We start from the raw sequence: 20,258 nt of genomic DNA, 5'->3' as shown, positions 1-20,258 counted from the left end.
GGGGGTGCCATTAATTTCTGGAATAGCCCATTATTCTTACCCTTAAGTAAAATGTGAACTTGCATTTTATAACATAACCACACAGCAGTTACTAACTAACCAAAGTATTATAATAGAGGCTCAACTTCGAGTGTGGAATGCAATATACAGTAAATAAAACTATTTTGTCAATATTTTTTTGTCAATTTTGGAAATCTCAATATTTCAATCAACCCTAAGTTTTAGGAATCTACATTTACTTACCTTCATCAAGGATCATAAATTGCAGAATCTCCAGGTTTACTGCCACATTAGATATCACAAATGCCAAATTCTCATAATTCTTAAGTCTAGGATTTGCCCACCTAGACCTACTCATATAATCTGCTTCCACATTATCACTGCCTTTTATGGCTACAATCTTGGTAACCAATGTGGAAAATCCTTTGTAGAAATCCTTGGGGGGGGGAAGGTCCAAGTTTTTGACATGTCAGGTGGCATATCAGGGTCAGTTGTTTGAGGGGGCAAAAACAAATATATTGTTGGTGCGCATCATTTTGGCTGTGTGTTCGGGGGTCACTCCCATTGTGGCCTGTACACCATCAGCGATAATAAAAACGCGTAAAAAGGGTAGTTTTTAGGTGGGTAGGTAGCGATACGCTGGCGTGTCGTGTTTAGGGTGTCAAAACATGAAAAATCAGGGAAAAGGGTAGCAAAATTGCAATGGCTAATACGCGGAATGAAATTTAGGGTATCATAATTTGATGCAAGGAATAAAATCCCTGTTTAGGGTGTGAAAACAGGCGCGTGTTACCTGTTTAGGGTATCGTTTTAGCCAAGGGTTAAATCCTTGTTTAGAGTGCTTTTCATAAGTTGATTATCGCGGATGGTGTATAGGCCACAATAGGCGCGTGTTACCTGTTTAGGGTATCGTTTTAGCCAAGGGTTAAATCCTTGTTTAGGGTGCTTTTCAAAAGTTGATTATCGTGGATGGTGTATAGGCCACAATGGGAGTGGAAGTGTCACAATAATGAGACAGCACAATTATTTTCACATAAAGAACTAAACTTGATATAGATAGTAGATTGCACCTTTATTTGACAGTCTCATACTATCACATCATTTGTATACATTAGTCTTGCGAATGATGTGAGAAAGGCATGCATGCATACTGCCATTTGTGACAATATGACCATGACACATTAAGATTATTTGGGAGCATGTGTGGCCGAGTGGATAAGGCGCCCGACTCATAATCCATAGGTTGCGAGTTCGAGCCCCGCTCGTGACACGTGCTCCCACTTTGACCTGCGGGTCACCATTAGAGTTTGAAATAAAACCTTCCTTTTTTTTTTTTTTTTTTATCATTCATCCTGGTAGTACCAACTATGAAAATTCAGAATATAAACTATTCATCTGGACTTACTATTTTTGCGTAGCAGAAAGGTTGTCAAAACCCCCGGGTCAAAACCCCATGCAAATCAAATCAAAATACAAGTACTAGCAGTACATCACTTGCAATTTTTTTGAATGAAAATAATATGAGATATTATGATCAAACTGATCAAAGTATGATTACTAATTATTGAAATTCTCTGCTAATCTCTTTAAGGAATTTATCATATTTTATGGTCATTTATCGGCAGTTTTGGAAATAAGTAATTTTTTTTTTTGCATTAGAAGAATGTTATCTTGTTTTGCCAAAGAAGCATGACTTTATCATAGTTAGTTCTAATTGGCGATAAGAGTCAAATTTGAATAGTTTTGCAGAAATCAGGGGAAATGGGGCCAAAACATGCAATTTTACATGATTTCTGACAATTTCAGTCATAAAATTCAAAGAGTTTGCTCATAAATTCAATATTTTATATTAATTTTGATAATTGGATATAAAAGATATAAGATAATTTGTTTTTCTGACATTATAATGCATAACTTGAAATGAGTCTTTGGGCTTGATTGTCACAGCATATGAAAAATGCCATAAAAACACATGTTTTTGCCCCCTTTTTTTTCCCCAAAAATTGACCAAATATTAAAATTGAACTTTCTTTGTCTTATTTCGAACACTGCTGTTAACTCTAAACAGCTCATTAATGATAAAGAATACAAATAAAGTGATACAGCTATACAAACAAAACAAATTCTTTGTAGAATAATCAGCAAAATAATATTCACATAAAAGGAGGCCGGATAGGCCAGGTTGAACTGCATCAACAAGTGTATTGAGATCACTATGATTACAATAAACTTCTGCAACAGTTTAACAATTTCAGATTTAGTTTCACACTGTAGATGAATGGGTCATGTTGCATAGATTTGAACCATGACCAAACTGATCACAACACAAAATCTGTGCTAAAATGACAGATTCTTGTCAATGATCTAGTAATAGGTGAGTTACACAGTCGGGTTTTGATTGAGCAAACTTCAATCAAAACCTAAATTGTCATTGGCATAATATGTCCCAGGTTTTTTCATTGTAAGGAATTTTCCCTGGGTTTCCAGTCCTGTAGGTCAGTAAGATGTGGAGCCATGTGTTGTGTGCCATCATTAGGCAGACACCTGTTGTGCACAAATCCTTTTGTCAATGTCAAGTCACATGCCATAAGCCAATCACAGGCCGCAGTTCTGGAGGCATTGGCTGTCTTCTCAGAAATTAATGCCCGGAAAACAAGCTGTTTTAATACGATCAGAAGAGGTCAATTTTAAAACACTTTTCATCGATGAACCATTATCAAACTGATCACATCACAAAGTCTGTGGTAAAAGTATATAGCACACTTGTGTTATCAGGAAATTTATGGTCAATACCGCAATGAATCCTGGGAAGGGAGTGAATCATCTTATATGAAAAGTATCAGGTGACTTCAGGTTTGGTTTGACTTCCATTCTTCTCCCATAAATCAATGGCTTCATTGACTATTACTTCTGCATTGTCTGGAGGAATCTGACAAATTGAGGAAAAAATAATTATCAGTAATTGGACACAACATGTTTACCATACAGTGAAACTGGTATCTAACCGTTGTGTGAAAGGATGGTACATGATATTACAAATACTGTATTTCGTCAAATAGTCGCCCCCCCCTCAAATAAACGCCCCCACCACTTTTTTCAACCAAGATGTTTCAAAAATGCCGATATTTCCATGCTATCTTGTGAAGTAAGCTTACTAAGTTGCCCACATGGTCGATAATAGCGTCAATAATTGGCGAAAATCTGCATCAGAAACCCGGAAGTGAACCAGAAGTCAGTGTTTCTAGTTCATAGTTCGTCATTTTAGCGTGAGTTTTAAGTTACCTAATAATTTTAACGGGAATTATCATTCTAAAATTGACCTTGAATAAACGCCCCCCCCTGGGAAAATGTAACAGGGCCCCAGGTGTAAATATACTTGAAGATTCAGTACTTTATGGGGCATGGAAAAATAAGCACTTTTGGAATTTATTGAAGAAAAAAACCCAACATTTTACCCATTGAAAAACATGTAGTCACAGAAAAATAATCATCTCTTGATTAAGGTATGGAAAAAATAAGCTCTGCTGTAAAAATATATATTCAGTATGTCTCATCTCAAATTGAGTGTTATGCCATATTCATATTGGATGCCGCAGTGGCAGAATCAAATCGCACGCTAATACCGCAAGGCGTATATACACGCATGGTAGAGTGATTTATCTGTACGCTGGCGACGCAACCACATAAACGCACCGATTCGAATCTGCCACTGAGAAATCCAGCATGGCATTAATCTCAACTCGAGATGAGACAGACTATAAATGGGGTAATGACAAGATCTTTATAAAGTATCTTTGAAAAGGTTGGGAAGGGTGAGAAAGCCAAAATTCTACCAACATCAGTAGCCAACTGGATAACATATCTGCAGATCATACTTAGAGAATGAAGGTATTGTTTTTAGCTGCTGGAGTGCATCTATCGTCTCATATAGCCAAATTGTTTTACACCAAAAATAATGATGTCGCCCATGTTATATGAGACGATAGATGCACTCCAACAGCTAAAAACAATACCTTTATTCTCATTCTTAAACGCTTCACTTCAAATAGAAATGTCATAAGTATTACAAATTTTAATCAAATGAAATCCTACATTTTACAAGGAACTACCTAGGAGGCTTAAAATCGATCAGTCCCGTTGTTTCTATGCGCCTCCTATTGGTTCAAATAGCTGACCCGTGTGATACCGTGTGATATCACATAGGTAAGAACCAATAAGATTGCAGGAACTTTCTCAAGTGTTTAAGAATTATGAATGACAACACTATTTACCTGCTTATCCCAGCATGCATTTTTTTTGTTCTCCAACAATTGTATAACTACATGGTGTCGGTCACCCATTCAAACCTCTCCCTTTAGTAATGGCACTGTTACCTACACTTCCCACAATGCATTTCTTCAATTTCAATTTTCTATACTGATTTGCAATCAAGTGCAACATGGTTCGATATTGACAAGAAGTACTTCAATGAAGAGAGCACATCCAGAACTTGCAAAATGTTTCTTTCTTGACTATCGACCCATGTTTAGCCAGTCTATTCTCAACATGAAAACAAAGGGAATCTGTACAAAGTAATAGGAGTGTCATTTGATGTAATGAGGTGATGCATCATGATGCAAAGGATTCTGGGAATGTACAATGTCGTCTGCTCTTCCAAACGACAGTATCCTTTGTCTAAATGTGACCATCATCATAAGTGCAACATTTGGATGCAATGAGGTGATGAGTAATGATGCAAAGGATTGTGGGAAGGGCAAGATACCTTCTCTGGTTACTTACTTTATTAAGAAATTGTATAATGTCGTCTGCTCTTCCAAATGACAGTATTCTTTGTCTAAATGTGACCACTATGATAAGTGCAACATAGACTAATACATGGCAGGCTCTACCCATTAGTCTGTCCCATATCCTGCAAACAAACAAATTAGACTAATTATTTGACAAGGTTTATGGACTACTGTGAAAATTTCACATTCTTGCTCTTTAAAGCTACCATACATAATGTATGGGATTACATGAAGGGTATGAAAGGTATAAAATGTTTTAATAACAGCAAAGAAAAATTTGCTGCAAAATATTCTAATTAAATGTTATTAAAAACAGTATTTTGTCCTCTTTTTATGATATTTTTCAGCAGATATCCATGAAAAAAGCTTATTCTTGTCTCCTCCCTCCATGAAATACATCCAAACTTGGTGAAGTTCTCCCATTTGAAATCTGTGTATTATACACATGTGACATACCTCTCTAATGCCCCTGTTGGAAGAACACCAGCGAATATGTCATGAAACCAGGAATCATAAGGCAGTTTATCTAAGGCTCCTCTAGACTGCAGATGCTCGTATAGTTGACTATTTTGCTTCTGTAATAACATCTGAAATTGTTTGATCTGTAGGAGATGATAATTGAAAATGTTGACATTAAAGGCTTCAACATAAAAATTCCCAAATTCTGAGATATTTTTCAAAATATCAAGAACTATCTCATGAACCAATGAACCAATACTAGGCTTGTTTGTACTCATTCTAATGCATTTTTCATGCTGATTCTAAATATGGTCATGAAAATCTACATTTATAAATTTTTTGATTTTTTAAAGAAAATTTGAAACTTTATTGTTGTCTGCAATCGATATTGAAAATGAATATAGCAAAACATTCACACATGCAACAATAACTTCAGAATACACTTCACATACACGTTAGTGAATTCAAGGGATTAGTGCCAGAAGAATGTACACATGTATCTGCAATAGCTGTCCTATACACATTTGACAATTTTTGCATTTTATATTGTACACAATCTGAAAATATGGCACCTGGCAGCTATTGCAGATAGGGCATTCTCTCCCTAAACTCTTATTATGTATAAGTGGGTTTAAGACAAGAAAGCCCTATCTGCAATAGCTGCCAGGTGTCATATTTTTTTAGATGTGCACAATATAGAATGCAGAAATTATCCAAATGTTTATGGGGCAGCTATTGCAGATAAACACTATATCATTCGCTGCAAATCACCCAAAATTGAATCTGATTTACATTCAGGTTCCTGCACTTTTAACGTATTTGATTTATCATAATAAATTAGCCTTAATCCCTGGGAATAAAAGATAGGATGTCAACATTGCGTAAGTGTTTCACTATGATATGAATGATCTTTCAGACCTAGGTACAATCACATCCAGTCAGTGTCATTATGCAATCAATGCCTGTGTGGGTAGCTGGTATTGGTAAGAGGCTAAACTGCTCCCTTAAGTTTAATTCTTTCATTGTTTTGTGATTATAGGGGGGCTTACAGTATACCAGTTGTGTTCGGTATCATGCTAGCAATTGATTAACCACTCGCCTTTAAAATCTAGACAACAAAGCCTGTTACATAAATAATAATATTGACAAAACATACACAGGTCAGCATTTGGTCTTATACAGTGGTGTAGCATGGGTCATCCAATGGAGGGGGGGGCACCGACCATGATTGGGGGAACCAGGCCTGACGGTACTTACCATATTTCCTACAAGTCCCTTGACTTTACACAGGTAACTGTATATACGTATGGTCACCCAATATGCATCAACATCTTCATGGAAGATATCATTCACAGCTGTTGCTATGGTAACAAATGATTCTTGTTCTTTGTTCTGAGGCTGTTAAAAGTTCAACAAAGGAAATTATCAATGAATTTATTTATCAACTAAACTGGGCGTGGTTTTTAAGGTATCATGGTATCCTTTGTGTTTTCAACTGATTGAGTGTCCCAGGTTAAAGAAGAAATCAAACAAATCTGTAGGAGATGATAATTGAAAATGTTGACATGTACAATTTTGACCTTTTGACCTCGGTCACAATGTTTTCCTTCGAGTTTTAAATTGTTATCGATAAAATCCTTCAAAGCGAAGCTACAAATGACTGTGTAGCATATCAATTAGATGGTTTCTAGCTTGTTTAGCAAACTACCTGCAGATTTTTGACTATAAAGGTAAGATTTGTGTACAAATAAGGCCTAAATCAGTGGAAATGCATACTCGGATCACTCAGATCACTGACAGCATTGTAAGACGATGCATGATCATGCATCGCGAGACTTCCAAATTTGGCACTGATGTCGTTCTCTATCATATAGAACTGCAAAAGCTTAAGGGGTACTACACCCCTGCCTAATTTTGTGCCTATTTTTGCATTTTTCTCAAAAATTATAGCGCATTGGTGACAAGTAAGATATGTATATTATAGGGGCAAAGACTACAACTACTGCACTGGAAATTTTATTTCAGCACAGACAACAGTTGTGGAGTTACAGTCAAAAATGAGGGAAAACCAAAATTTGATCAATAAATCAATAACTACTTGCCTAAAGGTGCTGAATTTTCAGTGCAGTAGTTGTAGTCCTTGCCCCTATAATATACATATCTCACTTGTCACCAATGTGCTATAATTTTTGAGAAAAATGCAAAAATAGGCACAAAATTGGCCAGGGGTGTAGTACCCCCTTAAGAAAATCATTCCCACCATGGTTCGAGCATGCATTTAGAAGGCTGTGATTGGCTGAATAGAACCTGCATTGGACACAATGTTGGTAAGCTTAAAAATTACACTGACCATCAGCTTTAACATGTTTTAGGCAAGCTAATTTTCATCACTGTACCCAGGCTCTACTCCCAGGGCTTATGTTATATAGTTACTAGCCATGTACAGTGGTGTAGCATGAGATACCCTGGGGTGGGGGGGGGGGTGGCAGAGACCACTATGGGGGGGGGGGGGGAGGGAGCATCACCAGGCCCTAGGGGCACCCAAGCACCTTTTCTGCAATTTTCCTCAGGGATTTGCAACATTTTAAATCGATTGACAGGGGGACATGATGCCCTTTCACCCCCCCCCACGCCCCTGCAACCACCCCCCACCCCACCCCTATGATGTTACACCACTGGCCATGTATTTTCTCCTCATTTGCTTTTGCAATTTGCTTATCTTCATGTTTGCTTGCTCTTATTTAGAGAGATTAAAATGGGAAATCATGAAATTAGAATTTTTGTCATTGCTATCAGCAGTAGATAGCAAAATATTCTAAAAATAGTACCATGTCAATTAGCTGATTTGCATAGTAAAAACCCTTTCAAACTGAAAGAAACCAGTCTAATTAAGTTTAAAATGTCCAAATTTACAATTTATTAAATAAACATAAAAACATAAAAATTCTTTAGAGTGCACACCAGTAAATAAAAGTCTCCTACACCCTGGGAGAAAAAAATCAGTGTTTCAAACGAGGAAACGTGCAATACGACTGAATTAAATCCATTAGAAAAGGCTTAAAACCCAACTATTAGGCCCTGATTCATATTTAATCCTCATTTAGGCCTGGGAAATAGATTGTCTGTGAAAAATGAGCAGGATCTGACTTTTTATTACAATTGGGCTAAACTTTCAAAATGTGTTACATTTCAGAAACACCAAGCTATTCGTAAGGTGGCGTACGCTGTATGGGCTATAGGGTGATCTAGTCGGCATTTTTCTGGAAAAAAATGCTGGACTCCGTATATAATTTCTACAATAGATGACTTCATCTGACCTTCGACTTGCAGAAAGGGTAAGTTTTGAAGAACTGAATGGCTCTGGAGTCAAGAAAATGACGTTTTCCTGGACCCTGTTTGTACAGAAAGTCAATGGGAGCTATTTACTGGTGTGCACCCTTAAAGGCTTCAACATAAAAATTCCCAAATTCTGAGATATTTTTCAAAATATCAAGAACTATCTCATGAACCAATGAACCAATACTAGGCTTGTTTGTACTCATTCTAATGCATTTTTCACGCTGATTCTAAATATGGTCATGAAAATCTACTTATAAATGTTTTTATTTTTTAAAGAAAATTTGAACAAAGTAAATATGGAGATACAAGGTAGATAGTCTAGAAGGGTATTTTTATAATTTGAACAACTTCAGAGACCTACCATTTTTATATTATTCAGTGGATAACAATTTACTTTTTAAAGATAGAATATTTTTAATATGTTGAAGAAATATCAATTTGGAATAAGAGGGGACCCATTCCCTTTACAACAACCTTAAGGTGGTAATACACCCCTTGATAAATTTGTAACTATTTTTGCATTTTTCTCAAAATATAATAACACACTGGTAATAAAAGTTATGTATATATTATAGGGGCAAGGAATCCAGTTACTACACTGGAATTTCAGTGACTCAAGACAAGCGGTACATTATTTATGATAAGAAAATAGGTATTGCTAGACTGTACCTCATTTCTTAACACATATAATGAACCATTTGTCTTGAATCACTGAAATTTCAGTGTAGTAATTGGATTCCTTGCCCCTATAACATACATAACTTTTTGTAACCAGTGTGTAGTTATTTTTTGAGAAAAATACAAAATTAGTCACAAAATTTATCAGGGGGTGTAGTACCACCTTAAACAAGTCTCACACATAAAACCTTGACAACCATATTGACTTACTAAGTTTGAGTCGTCCATGGGTAATCTGCCTTCTTGTAGTAAGAACATCTTTAGGAATGCCATACTCATTGAGGTGCCTTCATCTATGGACTCTGTTACTTTGAGTGTATGTCTTAGGTCATCGTACTGTTGACTTCTTTGTTGCATGACAAATTCATAGGATTCAGGATGCGGTGGAACAATTCCTGAGAAGACAAGAATGGAATGGAAGATGTTATTTGGTGTGATCAAAATACAACATGCTAAGTATATGTGTGCATCCGTATCAAAAGGATGCACTTGTCGGCTGCTACAAGTGTCTTATTTTGCATAATAACTAGGAATAAATATCAGAATCATATCAAGTGGAGGTCACTTCAAATCATCCCAAAAGTTTTAAATCATCCCAAAATGGTTTTAAATGCAAAGAAAATTCCAAAACCACATGACTTGGAAGTGATTTAAAGTGATGAGTCTGGTATTTATTCCTAGCTATTAAGAAAAAGAAGACACATGTAGCAGCCACCAAGTGCATCCTTTTGATATAGATGCACATATATCATTAATAACAAAGTAAACAATGAAGATGAAATTTAGTCTGTTAAGAATGACCTCAACAGCACAACCAACCAAGCTCCGAAAATGAGTATCATTACCCGCTTCTTCTTCTTCTACCGGTGAATACATTCCTCTCTTTGAGAGTATCGTCGTACTGTGTGCAGTGCAAATGTGGACGAGCGGGAACACAGTCTCTAGCTGCTCATGAAGAAAAAATATATACAGGTGCAGTTGCAGATAAAGTGCGAGTAAAAAGAATCCAAGACTTGAGGACTAATGTAGAGCCAGTGGCCACAGCTTATTTCTAAACTTGTCCTGGGATTCTGCTGACACTACAGAGGCTGGGAGTCGGTTCCAGAAGGAGATAACACTCGGGAAGAATGAGTACTGGTAAGCTTGAATCCTGCAGTGTTGTTGCCTGTACTGCATGTTGTGTCCTCTGGTGATCTCGGAGGATTGGTACAGGAAAGGAGGGCCAGATGGTATGGCAACAAGACCATGAACAATGATCATTTTGTTGTGAGCTCGCCTGTCATGAAGGGTCTTCCACTTCACTTGAGATCTTCCAGCACACTGGTGACACTATGCCTCTGGTCGTAATCTGACTTGACAAACCGGGCAGCACACCTCTGTACCATATCAATCTGATTCACGAGGTCCTTGGTTGGGGGGTCCCAGGGGTGTATCTTGCATAATGAATGTCTGAAGTGAAGTATTGATTTATCTTTTCACATGACCAATGTTCATTGCCTACAGGGCTATACAGTAGAGTCATTAAAATAATATATATTTCCAACCGACCCACCCACCCCAAAACGACCCACTGGAGGGCAAGCAAACAATTTTTTGCCTTAATTATGCTTAAAATCTGAATTATGATGAATGCAAGGGTATTGTAGGACTGATTAGTCCTTTTAAATTGGCAGGTACATGCAGTAAACACACTGTGTTGAGTATCTGTGATGTAGTAAACCACTTGTATTACCGGTACTTTGAAAATGGGGTACAGGGCGTAAGTCCAACACGCTGCTAGTCCGAATCTGAAATGCACTGCACCAGTCCGACACGCCACTAGTCCGAATCTAAAATACATTCTGCCAGTCCGACATGCCGCTAGTCCGAAAATGAAAAAAAAACCGCTGTGCTAGTCCAAAACTGAAAACCACTACTCTAGTAGTTTTCAGTTTCAGACTAGCGCAGTGTCGGACTGAAGAAGTGTTTTCCAGATTCGGACTAGCGCAGTGTATTTTGGATTTGGACTAGCGGCGTGTCGGACTGAAAAAGTGTTTTCAGATTTGGACTAGCGGTGTGTCAGACTAGAGGCGTGTTCATAAAATTAGAGAAGGAGAACCGGGACTCCCTATACCGGCACGTACAATCGCGCCGTCAGCTATGGGTTAAAATTGGGGGTATTCGGGTCCTTGCCGACAGTGCGCTGAGACGAACGAAAACAATTCTGCGTCTCATCTGAAGCGTCTTGGTACTCGCGTGCAGGTCGCATCAAGTGCGTCTCTCAAACGCGCCATTCATCCATGTCGCGCTTGCATGACAACGAATGCCTCGAGTGCATTCCGAGGGAAACTGAATACCTCCAATTTTTGCTCCATGCCTGTATCAAGATGGCGGTCGAGTCCCGATTCTCTGTCTTTAATTCTGTGGGCGTGTTGGACTAGCGTGTGTCGAACTGAGCGGTGCACCCCTGAAAATGGTCCACATTAATCACAGAAGTTGTCTTTTTGTGACATTGTCTAAAACTACAAGACAAAAGAAAGCAGAAAACAGAAATAAGCTTACCTAGTACTAGTTTCCATACATGAGGTCTATACATAACTGGCAGAGGAAATCTGAGGCAAAATGTAATCAACTTCTCTATGTCTGAGATTCAAATGATAAGAAACAATACACATAATGTAACTGTAAATGCTATGGTATGAAAGGTCAGTGGTGGCACCAGGACTTTTTTCAGGGGTGGGGGTAAAGTGAATTTCAGGAAAAAAAAATCAAAAGTGGTATTTACTGTAATTTTGGGTTTTACTGGGGGCAACAGGAGCCAAGAATTCTGACGAGGGGGGATTTCCCCATGTCCCCTGTGGTGCCGCCACTGTGAAAGGTACAGTACTGTTTACAACTTCCCATAATGCATGATTTAAGGCAATGTCAACTGATTTTGCAGGTTTTGATTTGTGCCAAGGGTTTGAGTTGTATGACTGTATGACTGACCAATTAAAGGCCCATTCAGTGATTTGCTCATCCGGACTAGCGTAAAAATCATCAAAATTCAGATTTTGGTACTTTTGTCATTGTCATAGAGGTGCTAACATAGCCTGCGAGTGGTTCAGCCGAAAGCCATGTATTTTTAAGACAAAATAAAACATTTTACACAAATCTGTAATTTAGATACTGACAGTATCTAAATTAGCTATGTGTATTTGAATGGGGCTTCAACTTTGTCAGTACTGCTGTTTTCTTTGTTTTTTGCCAAATTTGTCATTTCAAAAATAACAAATGACAATTTGAATGACTTATCCTTTACTTTTAAGCAATTTATAAACAATTTTAATTTTTTTACACTTGCGCTGGGATCACTGAATGGGTTAAGCAACAACCCCGATAGATCAAAGTGATGGGTTAATTTCCAATGCTATTGCAAAATCATGTCTTCTTTTGTATTTTTCAGCATTGACAATATTTAGTTCTGTATTATCTGGCTGAGGAAAGCGTAATATCAAATTGGGCTATTCCAGTTGTAATCCTTACAGCCCCTATGGAAGACATGACCTTAATCTCCCACAGATTTCAAATGGAATATCACCCATTCAGGTAACCCCATTTGAAATTCACTACCGGTACTCTCTATGTGGAAGATTAAGGTCATGACTTCTATAGGGGGTGTATGGATTTCAACTGGGACAGCCCATTTTGGAGCAGACAACACCAAATGGGTGACTTCAATTTGATATTCACACTCCCTGTGTGGAAGATTAAGGTCATGACTTCCATAGGGGGTGTATGAATTTCAACTGGAATAGCACATTGTTTGTTTGTCCTTAACCCTACCAATCCTTATTTTGAAAACCAGGAATTTGTTTTACTGTACAAACAAATACCGACCCTATTTTGAGAATTATTTGCCCCAAAGAATTTTGACATACCGATATCTCTTGAACTGTTAGTGGGGTTTTTAGCAGGTTCGCCGTCGGACAAGTTTAGTCTAAACTTGTCCGACGGCAAACCCACTAAAAAAAGCCAGTAATTGTTATGAATTCCCGTCGTAAAAGCCTATCCCACAATTAGGAATGAACTGTTCTATTTCAAATCCATACACCCCCTGTGGAAGATACAAATTTATCATAATCTTCCACACAGGGAGTGTGAATTTCAAATGAGGTTACCTGAATGGGTGGCTCCATTTGAAATCTTCACCCCCTGTGTAGATTTCAATTGGAATAGCCCAATATAGTGAAACAGCAGGTTTTAGCTAAGATTGATAAAACAATAAAATAAAAAATAAACATGATTTGTCAACTGACCCCACAAAAATGAGGAGAAACAATACTTACCTACAGGGTCTTCATTGAGAAGGATCTGCAACGACTTCTTCTCCTCAACTCCTCTAAAACCAACCTTGTCATAATAGTGAGCACGGAAATTCATGTAGTTTCTTGAGTCAGTCATGATGTGTCTATCCTAGAAGAAATTCATATAATTTATGTATTTAACACTCAAATGTGATGCTGACACTATTGCTAGCAAGGCTCCCGCTAGCCTTCAAAAACTCTGCATTTGATCGGACGTACAACTGTAAAACCTGGTCTGGAAATACGCGCCCCACATGATTTTTATGATGATGAAGTTACGAAATGGAATCATTGCAAACACCAATTTGGTAAGCTTACATGTATAATCACTCATTTTGGGGCTGAATCAACTTGCGTCCGACTGGACGCAATGGGTTGATGAAATTTGTTGAACATTGCGTCCAGCAATACAAAAAGGTGTCTGGACGCAAGAATTCGGGTCCAGCGGGAGCCTTGATTGCTAGTAGTGTAGCTGTATGTATTAAAATTTACATCTAGAACCATGTGTGTGGCTAGATGGGTAGCAGCTAGCATAAAGCCAAGAATTCTCCGCGTTGCGGAAATTCCGCGAAAATCACGGAATTCGGAGGTAAAGCGGAAAACGCATTTCTCAGAAAAAAAATATAAAAAATAAGCAGAAATGACCTAGAAAAAGAAAAAAAAATACAATTGAAAAGAAATAAATCAAATACTAAATGAAATGGGTCTTCAAAATTCATCAAAATAAAGTAAAATCCGTCATAGATTTACCGTACAACGCCTGTCCTACCTCCCATTGCAGCCATGATACCGCTCGAGTATCCCACAATCCTTTTGCGCCCGACTAAAAAAATAGCTCTTGAGGCTTTCCGACCTTTTAAGCGTGTTTCAACATGACTCAGACACGTGCATTGCGCTGCTACTCGCTGGAGGCAAACTATTTGTACTGCATGGGTTGAAGTTGTACACGGGTCAGCGGAGTGAAGTTACTGACTTTATCGTGGGCTTTTTAATCCATTTATTCTTGGTAAGATTCTTGTGAAATTTTATTATGTCAGAAATGTGCTAAAATTACAAAGCGGAGAAAAGCGGAATTTAGCATTTGTAAAGCAGAAAATTCTTGGCTTTAAGCTAGCATGATGAAAGGTAGAACTGGCCCAGTTCCATCTGATTGCAACATCCATCCATATTATTAGTGCCCAGCCCGAGTGCATTGCACGGAGGGGGCAGAGTATATTTTATACTTGATTCATTTTACCTTGACAGTCGCGGGGGGTCCTTTCGAACGTTCCAATTAGTCAAATAGGGCCCAAACTTACGCTAGAGTGAACACGATAATGCGATTGATTTTCTTACACATAAAAATACGGCCAATTCAGAGAGAAAATCTTGTTTCTTGTATAGGGCCTACTATAGACAATTTATTTTTGTTGGCCGGCCGCTGAGCTACATCTTTTCACTAATTATAGATACTTCATAACCTGTTCCCATGTTGAAAGTTGACAAGCTATTTCTACTTGCTTTAAAGAGAGCACAATTGAATGAAGATGATTTATTTGTGCTAGGATTTCATTTAATATACATGTAACTATTTTTATTTTAATAATACCCCATACCTAACCAAGAACATAAGAAAATATTGTAAAGGCCATAAATATACGCACTCATGCATAGGGAGACAAACATGATAAAGTTTAGCCCTCGAATTAAGGATCTGAAGGGGCATGGCAACTTTTTTAGGGCAAGTTGATAATTGCCTTAGATTTTCACTGAAAATGCAAGGCAGCACCAGACAGGGTCTAATTCTGCATAAAACCGGGCAACGTTATTTCTATAGATCTGCTGCGCATTCAAATTGCATTGTATTGCATCGTAATTTCATTTGTGTCTATGCTAATTATGTTTACACAACATGAACTCACGTGTTTTCAAGCAAATTCGCCGATAATAGGTGATCAAAAGCGATCGGAATGTTACAAAAGTACAGATCGCATTCAGCTTACTTCATATGAGATGATCTTTGGAAAAATACGGCATAATTTGTCTTGGTGTTTGCGGAATGCCATGCAGTAAAATATTAATACGTTGCGGCAATTCATGATTGACAACTAACAATCGGCGTGTCCTTCCTATCCTCCACTGTCAATTTCTTATCCACTCACTAATCCTCACAAAAGCTTTGTGTTGATTACGTAATGTGTGGAGGCAAATTGCAATAAGTACAATGAAATAATGAGTAGGGCGGGCTCTCGAGGCGGGTTTCTTCTTCATCTTACGTAACAGTATTGTTCTCCAAAAACCCGGAAGCTTGTCGTTTGGAGCTCTAGCTGAAATACAGCAAGATAATGTAAGATAGTAAATGTAAACCTGTATTTTAGCTAGAGTATCTCGAGCTAGGCAGCACAGCAGTTTGTATCAAGAGGGCATCATGGCAACTGTTGAAAATTTGAGAAGGGCACCAAGGCAAAGTGAACAAAACACACACAAACAGTCTGATAGATGATGTTATAATGAAGGGGCAGGCCTGGGGCACCGACGGCAACTTCATTAGAGGGCACGGCAAGTGACTGCCTTGGGTGAAGGACATATTTTGAGGGCATTACGGCAGTGGGGATGGGCACCCACGGCAAAATGCCATGGGTGCTGTGGGTTAATTCGAGGGTTGATAAAGTTAATCTGTTCTTTTCATTCTCGACCATTAACCTTTGGAACATTTCACATGCATGCTGTTTGCCTCAATACCTTCTCGGCAATCTCGGGCCATAGGCCTATAGTATTTTAAATCGTGAAACCGTAGAACGATCTGTTGGTCAGCATAGATAATGAATAAAATTGAATCCCATCACATCAATTCAAAGCTACACCCTTTTTTTAAATACTGGTTACCAGCGACTTAAAATGAATTGATAATAATGACAATGAAATTAGACCTCTCAGATGCATGATACAACTCCCTATGTCATTTTAAAAATTGCACAAATTTCCAAACAATGCCCGACGGTTCCTATGCTCACAATGACTAAACTTTTGATATCAAATTTGGTATCAACCTTCGAAGTTCGAAGGAAAGTGCATAGACAATTTTTATATAAATTATTTTGCCATAAACTCATCAGGCTCTGATTAAATGGGGATGGAACTAGTGGCGACTTTTTAATAGGTATGAGAGGCAAACCTTAGTTAACACATTTGCTACATTTTGTAGTCAGCCAAATTCGCCTAGACCGGGGTCCAAACACAATACATATTTACATAGAAATTTAAAAGAACAGATTGGACAGCCTGGTGAGGTCAAGGAAACCTACATAAATATGTTGTATATACTTCACATGACCCAATATACACCAGGCACAAAAAGAAACTCGTCAGTTATATTCATCCTTGCTGTTCAATAACTTGATAATTTTGGATTATTCTGAAATATACATTTTGTTAATTGGACTTTTCTTTCTCATTTGACACCCTGTTCGTGAACATTGAGCAAGAATTGACCAAGATATGTAGCTCGAGATACTCTAGCTAAAATACAGGTTTACATTTACTATCTTACATTATCTTGCTGTATTTCAGCTAGAGCTCCAAACGACAAGCTTCCGGGTTTTTTTGGAGAACAATACTGGTACGTAAGATGAAGAAGAAACCCGCCTCGGAGCCCGCCCTACTCATTATTTCATTGTACTTATTGCAATTTGCCTCCACACATTACGTAATCAACACAAAGCTTTTGTGAGGATTAGTGAGTGGATAAGAAATTGACAGTGGAGGATCGAAGGACACGCCGATTGTTAGTTGTCAATCATGAATTGCCATAGCAACGTATTAATATTTTACTGCATGGCATTCCGCAAACACCAAGACAAATTATGCCGTATTTTTCCAAAGATCATCTCATATGAAGTAAGCTGAATGCAATCTGTACTTTTGTAACATTCCGATCGCTTTTGATCACCTATTATCGGCGAATTTGCTTGAAAACACATGAGTTCATGTTGTATAAACATAATTAGCATAGACACAAATGAAATTACGATGCAATACAATGCAATTTGAATGCGCAGCAGATCTATAGAAATAACTTTGCCCGGTCTTATGCAGAATTAGACCCTGTCTGAAGATATGCGCCTCCAAACTCTCAAACCCCAAAATGAAAAGTTGCAATTTTAACGATTCAATTGTGCCTGTTTCACTGTGTGCTTTATTGATTGGCCCGTGGTGCTTGTGTGCAATACAACGATGCGTTCCCATTGAAAATCGTTGAAAATGCAACTTTTGATTTTGGGGTTTGAGGCTTTGGAGGCACATATCTTGGTCAATTCTTGTTCGTTTTTCACAAACAGGGTGTCAAATGAGAAAGCAAAGTCCAATTAACACAATGTATATTTCAGAATAATCCAAAATTATCAAGTTAATGAACAGCAAGGATGAATATAACTGACAAGTTTTTTTTTTATGGTGATGAGACACTCGCACATGAAATTTTAGAGGGATTTTGATAGCAGTTCAACATAGAAAAGCTGCTATCATCATGATACTAAGATCTAGAAACACCACCGAAATGCTGTTTTGTTAGCTGAATCTTTTTGATGAAAGTCTATCTATGCCCAGCGAGGTCACGTCACACTCGGTGTGACGTGCCCTGAACTCCAAATAACTTTCGCAAGCGACAGACAAATTGCAGGAAAGCGTGCCAATTTAAGCTTCCTGTAATATCTATTGCACATAACATACAAAGTCACAAACTTACAAACTTCAATATGCACTTCAAATACAGCAGACCAGCTGTTAATTATTACCGATTCTGTAGAATAACTTACATAATCTTCAATTTCATGGAATCCTGTTGCTCAAAATTGCAAATGTCATTTTTATCTGTCAAATGCGCTGTGGATGTGCTCAGAGATTTTATGATATGCTCCATAAATCACAGGTGTGAAACTGACTTTATACCACTCGCTCGCTTTCGTGGCCGTGGGCATGACGTCATCATGGACGTGTATAAAATTTCCAACGGACGCCTTATTTATTTATAACCCGTTTTGTGATTGGTTGCAAAAACCATTAATCGCAATCGTAAGCCAATCCATGAACGCGACGGCCTTTTACGGTATGAATTAATGTGACCCGCCAGTAAAGTACGTCTAACCTGATTGGTTTACAAAACTACTTTGATAATTGCTAAGCCAGTCAGCGTGCTCGATGCTTAACAACCTGGTCGTAGAGGTTTTCTTTTTTTTAAGAGGTGAATTCACGTGGTGATCCAGCGATCGAGTATAAATTCAGCATGACTTCTGCTCTCGCAGATACAATAACAATACATGGACACAATCAGTGACATTTACACAATGGAATAATGAATTATTTATGACATGCATGGGCTGGATTTTACGATCGAGGTAAGGTTTTCGGCCTGTCCCTGCGTGAATATCGTTAGTTTTCAGCATCAAAGTGACAAAGATACTTGCGATGACCAGTTTTTTGCGGACACTTTGATAACAGGTAACTTTTATAGTCATAGGATAGAAACGATAGTTGACCAATTGTACGAAAATATACATTTTGTTATAGGCCTAAAATGTTTACAAAAATATATTGGTTGTGCATGTATATATGTATTCTAGGTATCCCAGGCAAACCTTAGTTAACACATTTGCTAGTCAGCGAAATTCGCCGTGACCGGGGCCCAAACACAATGCATATTTACATAGAAATTTGATTTTTTTCGAGAATAGGTCGGTGAAGGAAACCTACATAAATATGTTTTCTATACTTCACTTAACCCAAATATATGATTTTTTATGGTGATAATCAAGTCGCACATGGAATTTTAGAGGGATTTTGATAGCAGTTCCATTAAAAAAGCTGCTATCGCCATGAGACTAAGATCTAGAAACACCCCCGAAATGCGTTTTTGGGGAATTTTGCTAGCTGAATCTTTTTGATGAAAGTCAATCTTTGACAAGATGTAACTTTGCTACGGAAAGTGCTATGAAAAAAAAAGGTTTTATGTTTTGGCTTTGTTTACTCATGGGCTTTAATTTGATATATAAAATGATGCAGTTCGATGGCAAATTTGAATTCACCTAGCATTCCTATGTATTCAGTTGTTCGACGTATAAGACTATCTTTGACAAGATGTAACTTTGCTACGGAAAGTGCTATGACAAAAAGGTTTTCAGTTTTGTCTTTCTTTACTCAAGGGCTTTATTTTGATATATAAAATGATGCAGTTTGATGGCAAATTTGAATTCATCTAGCATACATTGCATACCTATTTTTAATTTGGCTGTGTTTAGTAAGCTTTAAATGATTTAAACCTCACTTACAATCGGCAATCATCATGCTGTAATTCATCATGATCATCGACGTCAATGAAGGAACAAATAGGATCAATATCAACTTAAACATGTAAAGTATTTCATTAATTATTAATTAATTGCAATCCTTACCTTGTTTAAGAGAAATCTAGCAGTAAAATTGGAAATTTCTCCAGTACATTTTGTGTGTTATGACGGGCTGTTTGTACTCGCCTATTCATAGCCCGTATATAAGCGTTTTTATGTTGATAAATCTAAATGACATTAAATTATTTTAATTTATTTGCAATAGGCTGATCTTTTAAAACCATGTTACACCAATATATTATTTAAAGTAATATTCACAATCAATTAGAATGAAAATTTAAGTTAAATTT

General features: G+C 37.6%; 2 protein-coding genes across 3 annotated transcripts in view; one reads left to right on the top strand and one right to left on the bottom strand.

Moving 5' to 3' along the window:
• Positions 1 to 1,296: 1,296 nt before the first annotated feature.
• LOC140136851 (TBC1 domain family member 7-like) lies at positions 1,297 to 20,111 on the bottom strand. 2 transcript variants are annotated; one of them, XM_072158450.1, is made up of 8 exons: positions 20,014 to 20,111; positions 13,571 to 13,697; positions 11,805 to 11,885; positions 9,474 to 9,658; positions 6,504 to 6,644; positions 5,244 to 5,389; positions 4,780 to 4,909; positions 1,297 to 2,929 (listed from the first exon to the last, which is right to left on the bottom strand). In XM_072158450.1, exons 2-8 carry the CDS (start codon positions 13,683 to 13,685, stop codon positions 2,840 to 2,842), a joined length of 888 nt encoding a protein of 295 aa, XP_072014551.1. In that variant the 5' UTR covers positions 13,686 to 13,697; positions 20,014 to 20,111; the 3' UTR covers positions 1,297 to 2,839. The 2 variants fall into 2 exon arrangements, with proteins under 2 accessions (XP_072014551.1, XP_072014550.1); XM_072158449.1 differs by having other exon boundaries at positions 13,571 to 13,692; positions 20,014 to 20,103.
• The window catches only part of LOC140136852 (uncharacterized), a 30,674-nt gene continuing 20,721 nt past the window's right edge, over positions 10,306 to 20,258 (top strand). The window contains exon 1 of the mRNA XM_072158452.1: positions 10,306 to 10,400. The gene's annotated coding sequence lies outside the window, so the exon portion shown is untranslated. The remainder of the gene's footprint in view (positions 10,401 to 20,258) is intronic.

Source organism: Amphiura filiformis, chromosome 17 (assembly GCF_039555335.1).
Source record: "Amphiura filiformis chromosome 17, Afil_fr2py, whole genome shotgun sequence".
NCBI lineage: Eukaryota > Metazoa > Echinodermata > Ophiuroidea > Amphilepidida > Amphiuridae > Amphiura > Amphiura filiformis.
Note: the sequence above shows the minus strand (reverse complement) of the source record. Positions and strands in the feature narration are given on the sequence as shown.

Excerpts from the sequence above, each read along its gene's own strand:
- LOC140136851 (XM_072158450.1), bottom strand. The coding sequence starts at position 13,685 with ATGACTGACTCAAGAAACTACATGAATTTCCGTGCTCACTATTATGAC. Across the intron at positions 9,659-11,804 it reads TGTATGGAAACTAGTACTAG|GAATTGTTCCACCGCATCCT; the intron begins GTAAGCTTATTT and ends TTGTCTTCTCAG. Across the intron at positions 5,390-6,503 it reads AGGGACTTGTAGGAAATATG|ATCAAACAATTTCAGATGTT; the intron begins GTAAGTACCGTC and ends CATCTCCTACAG.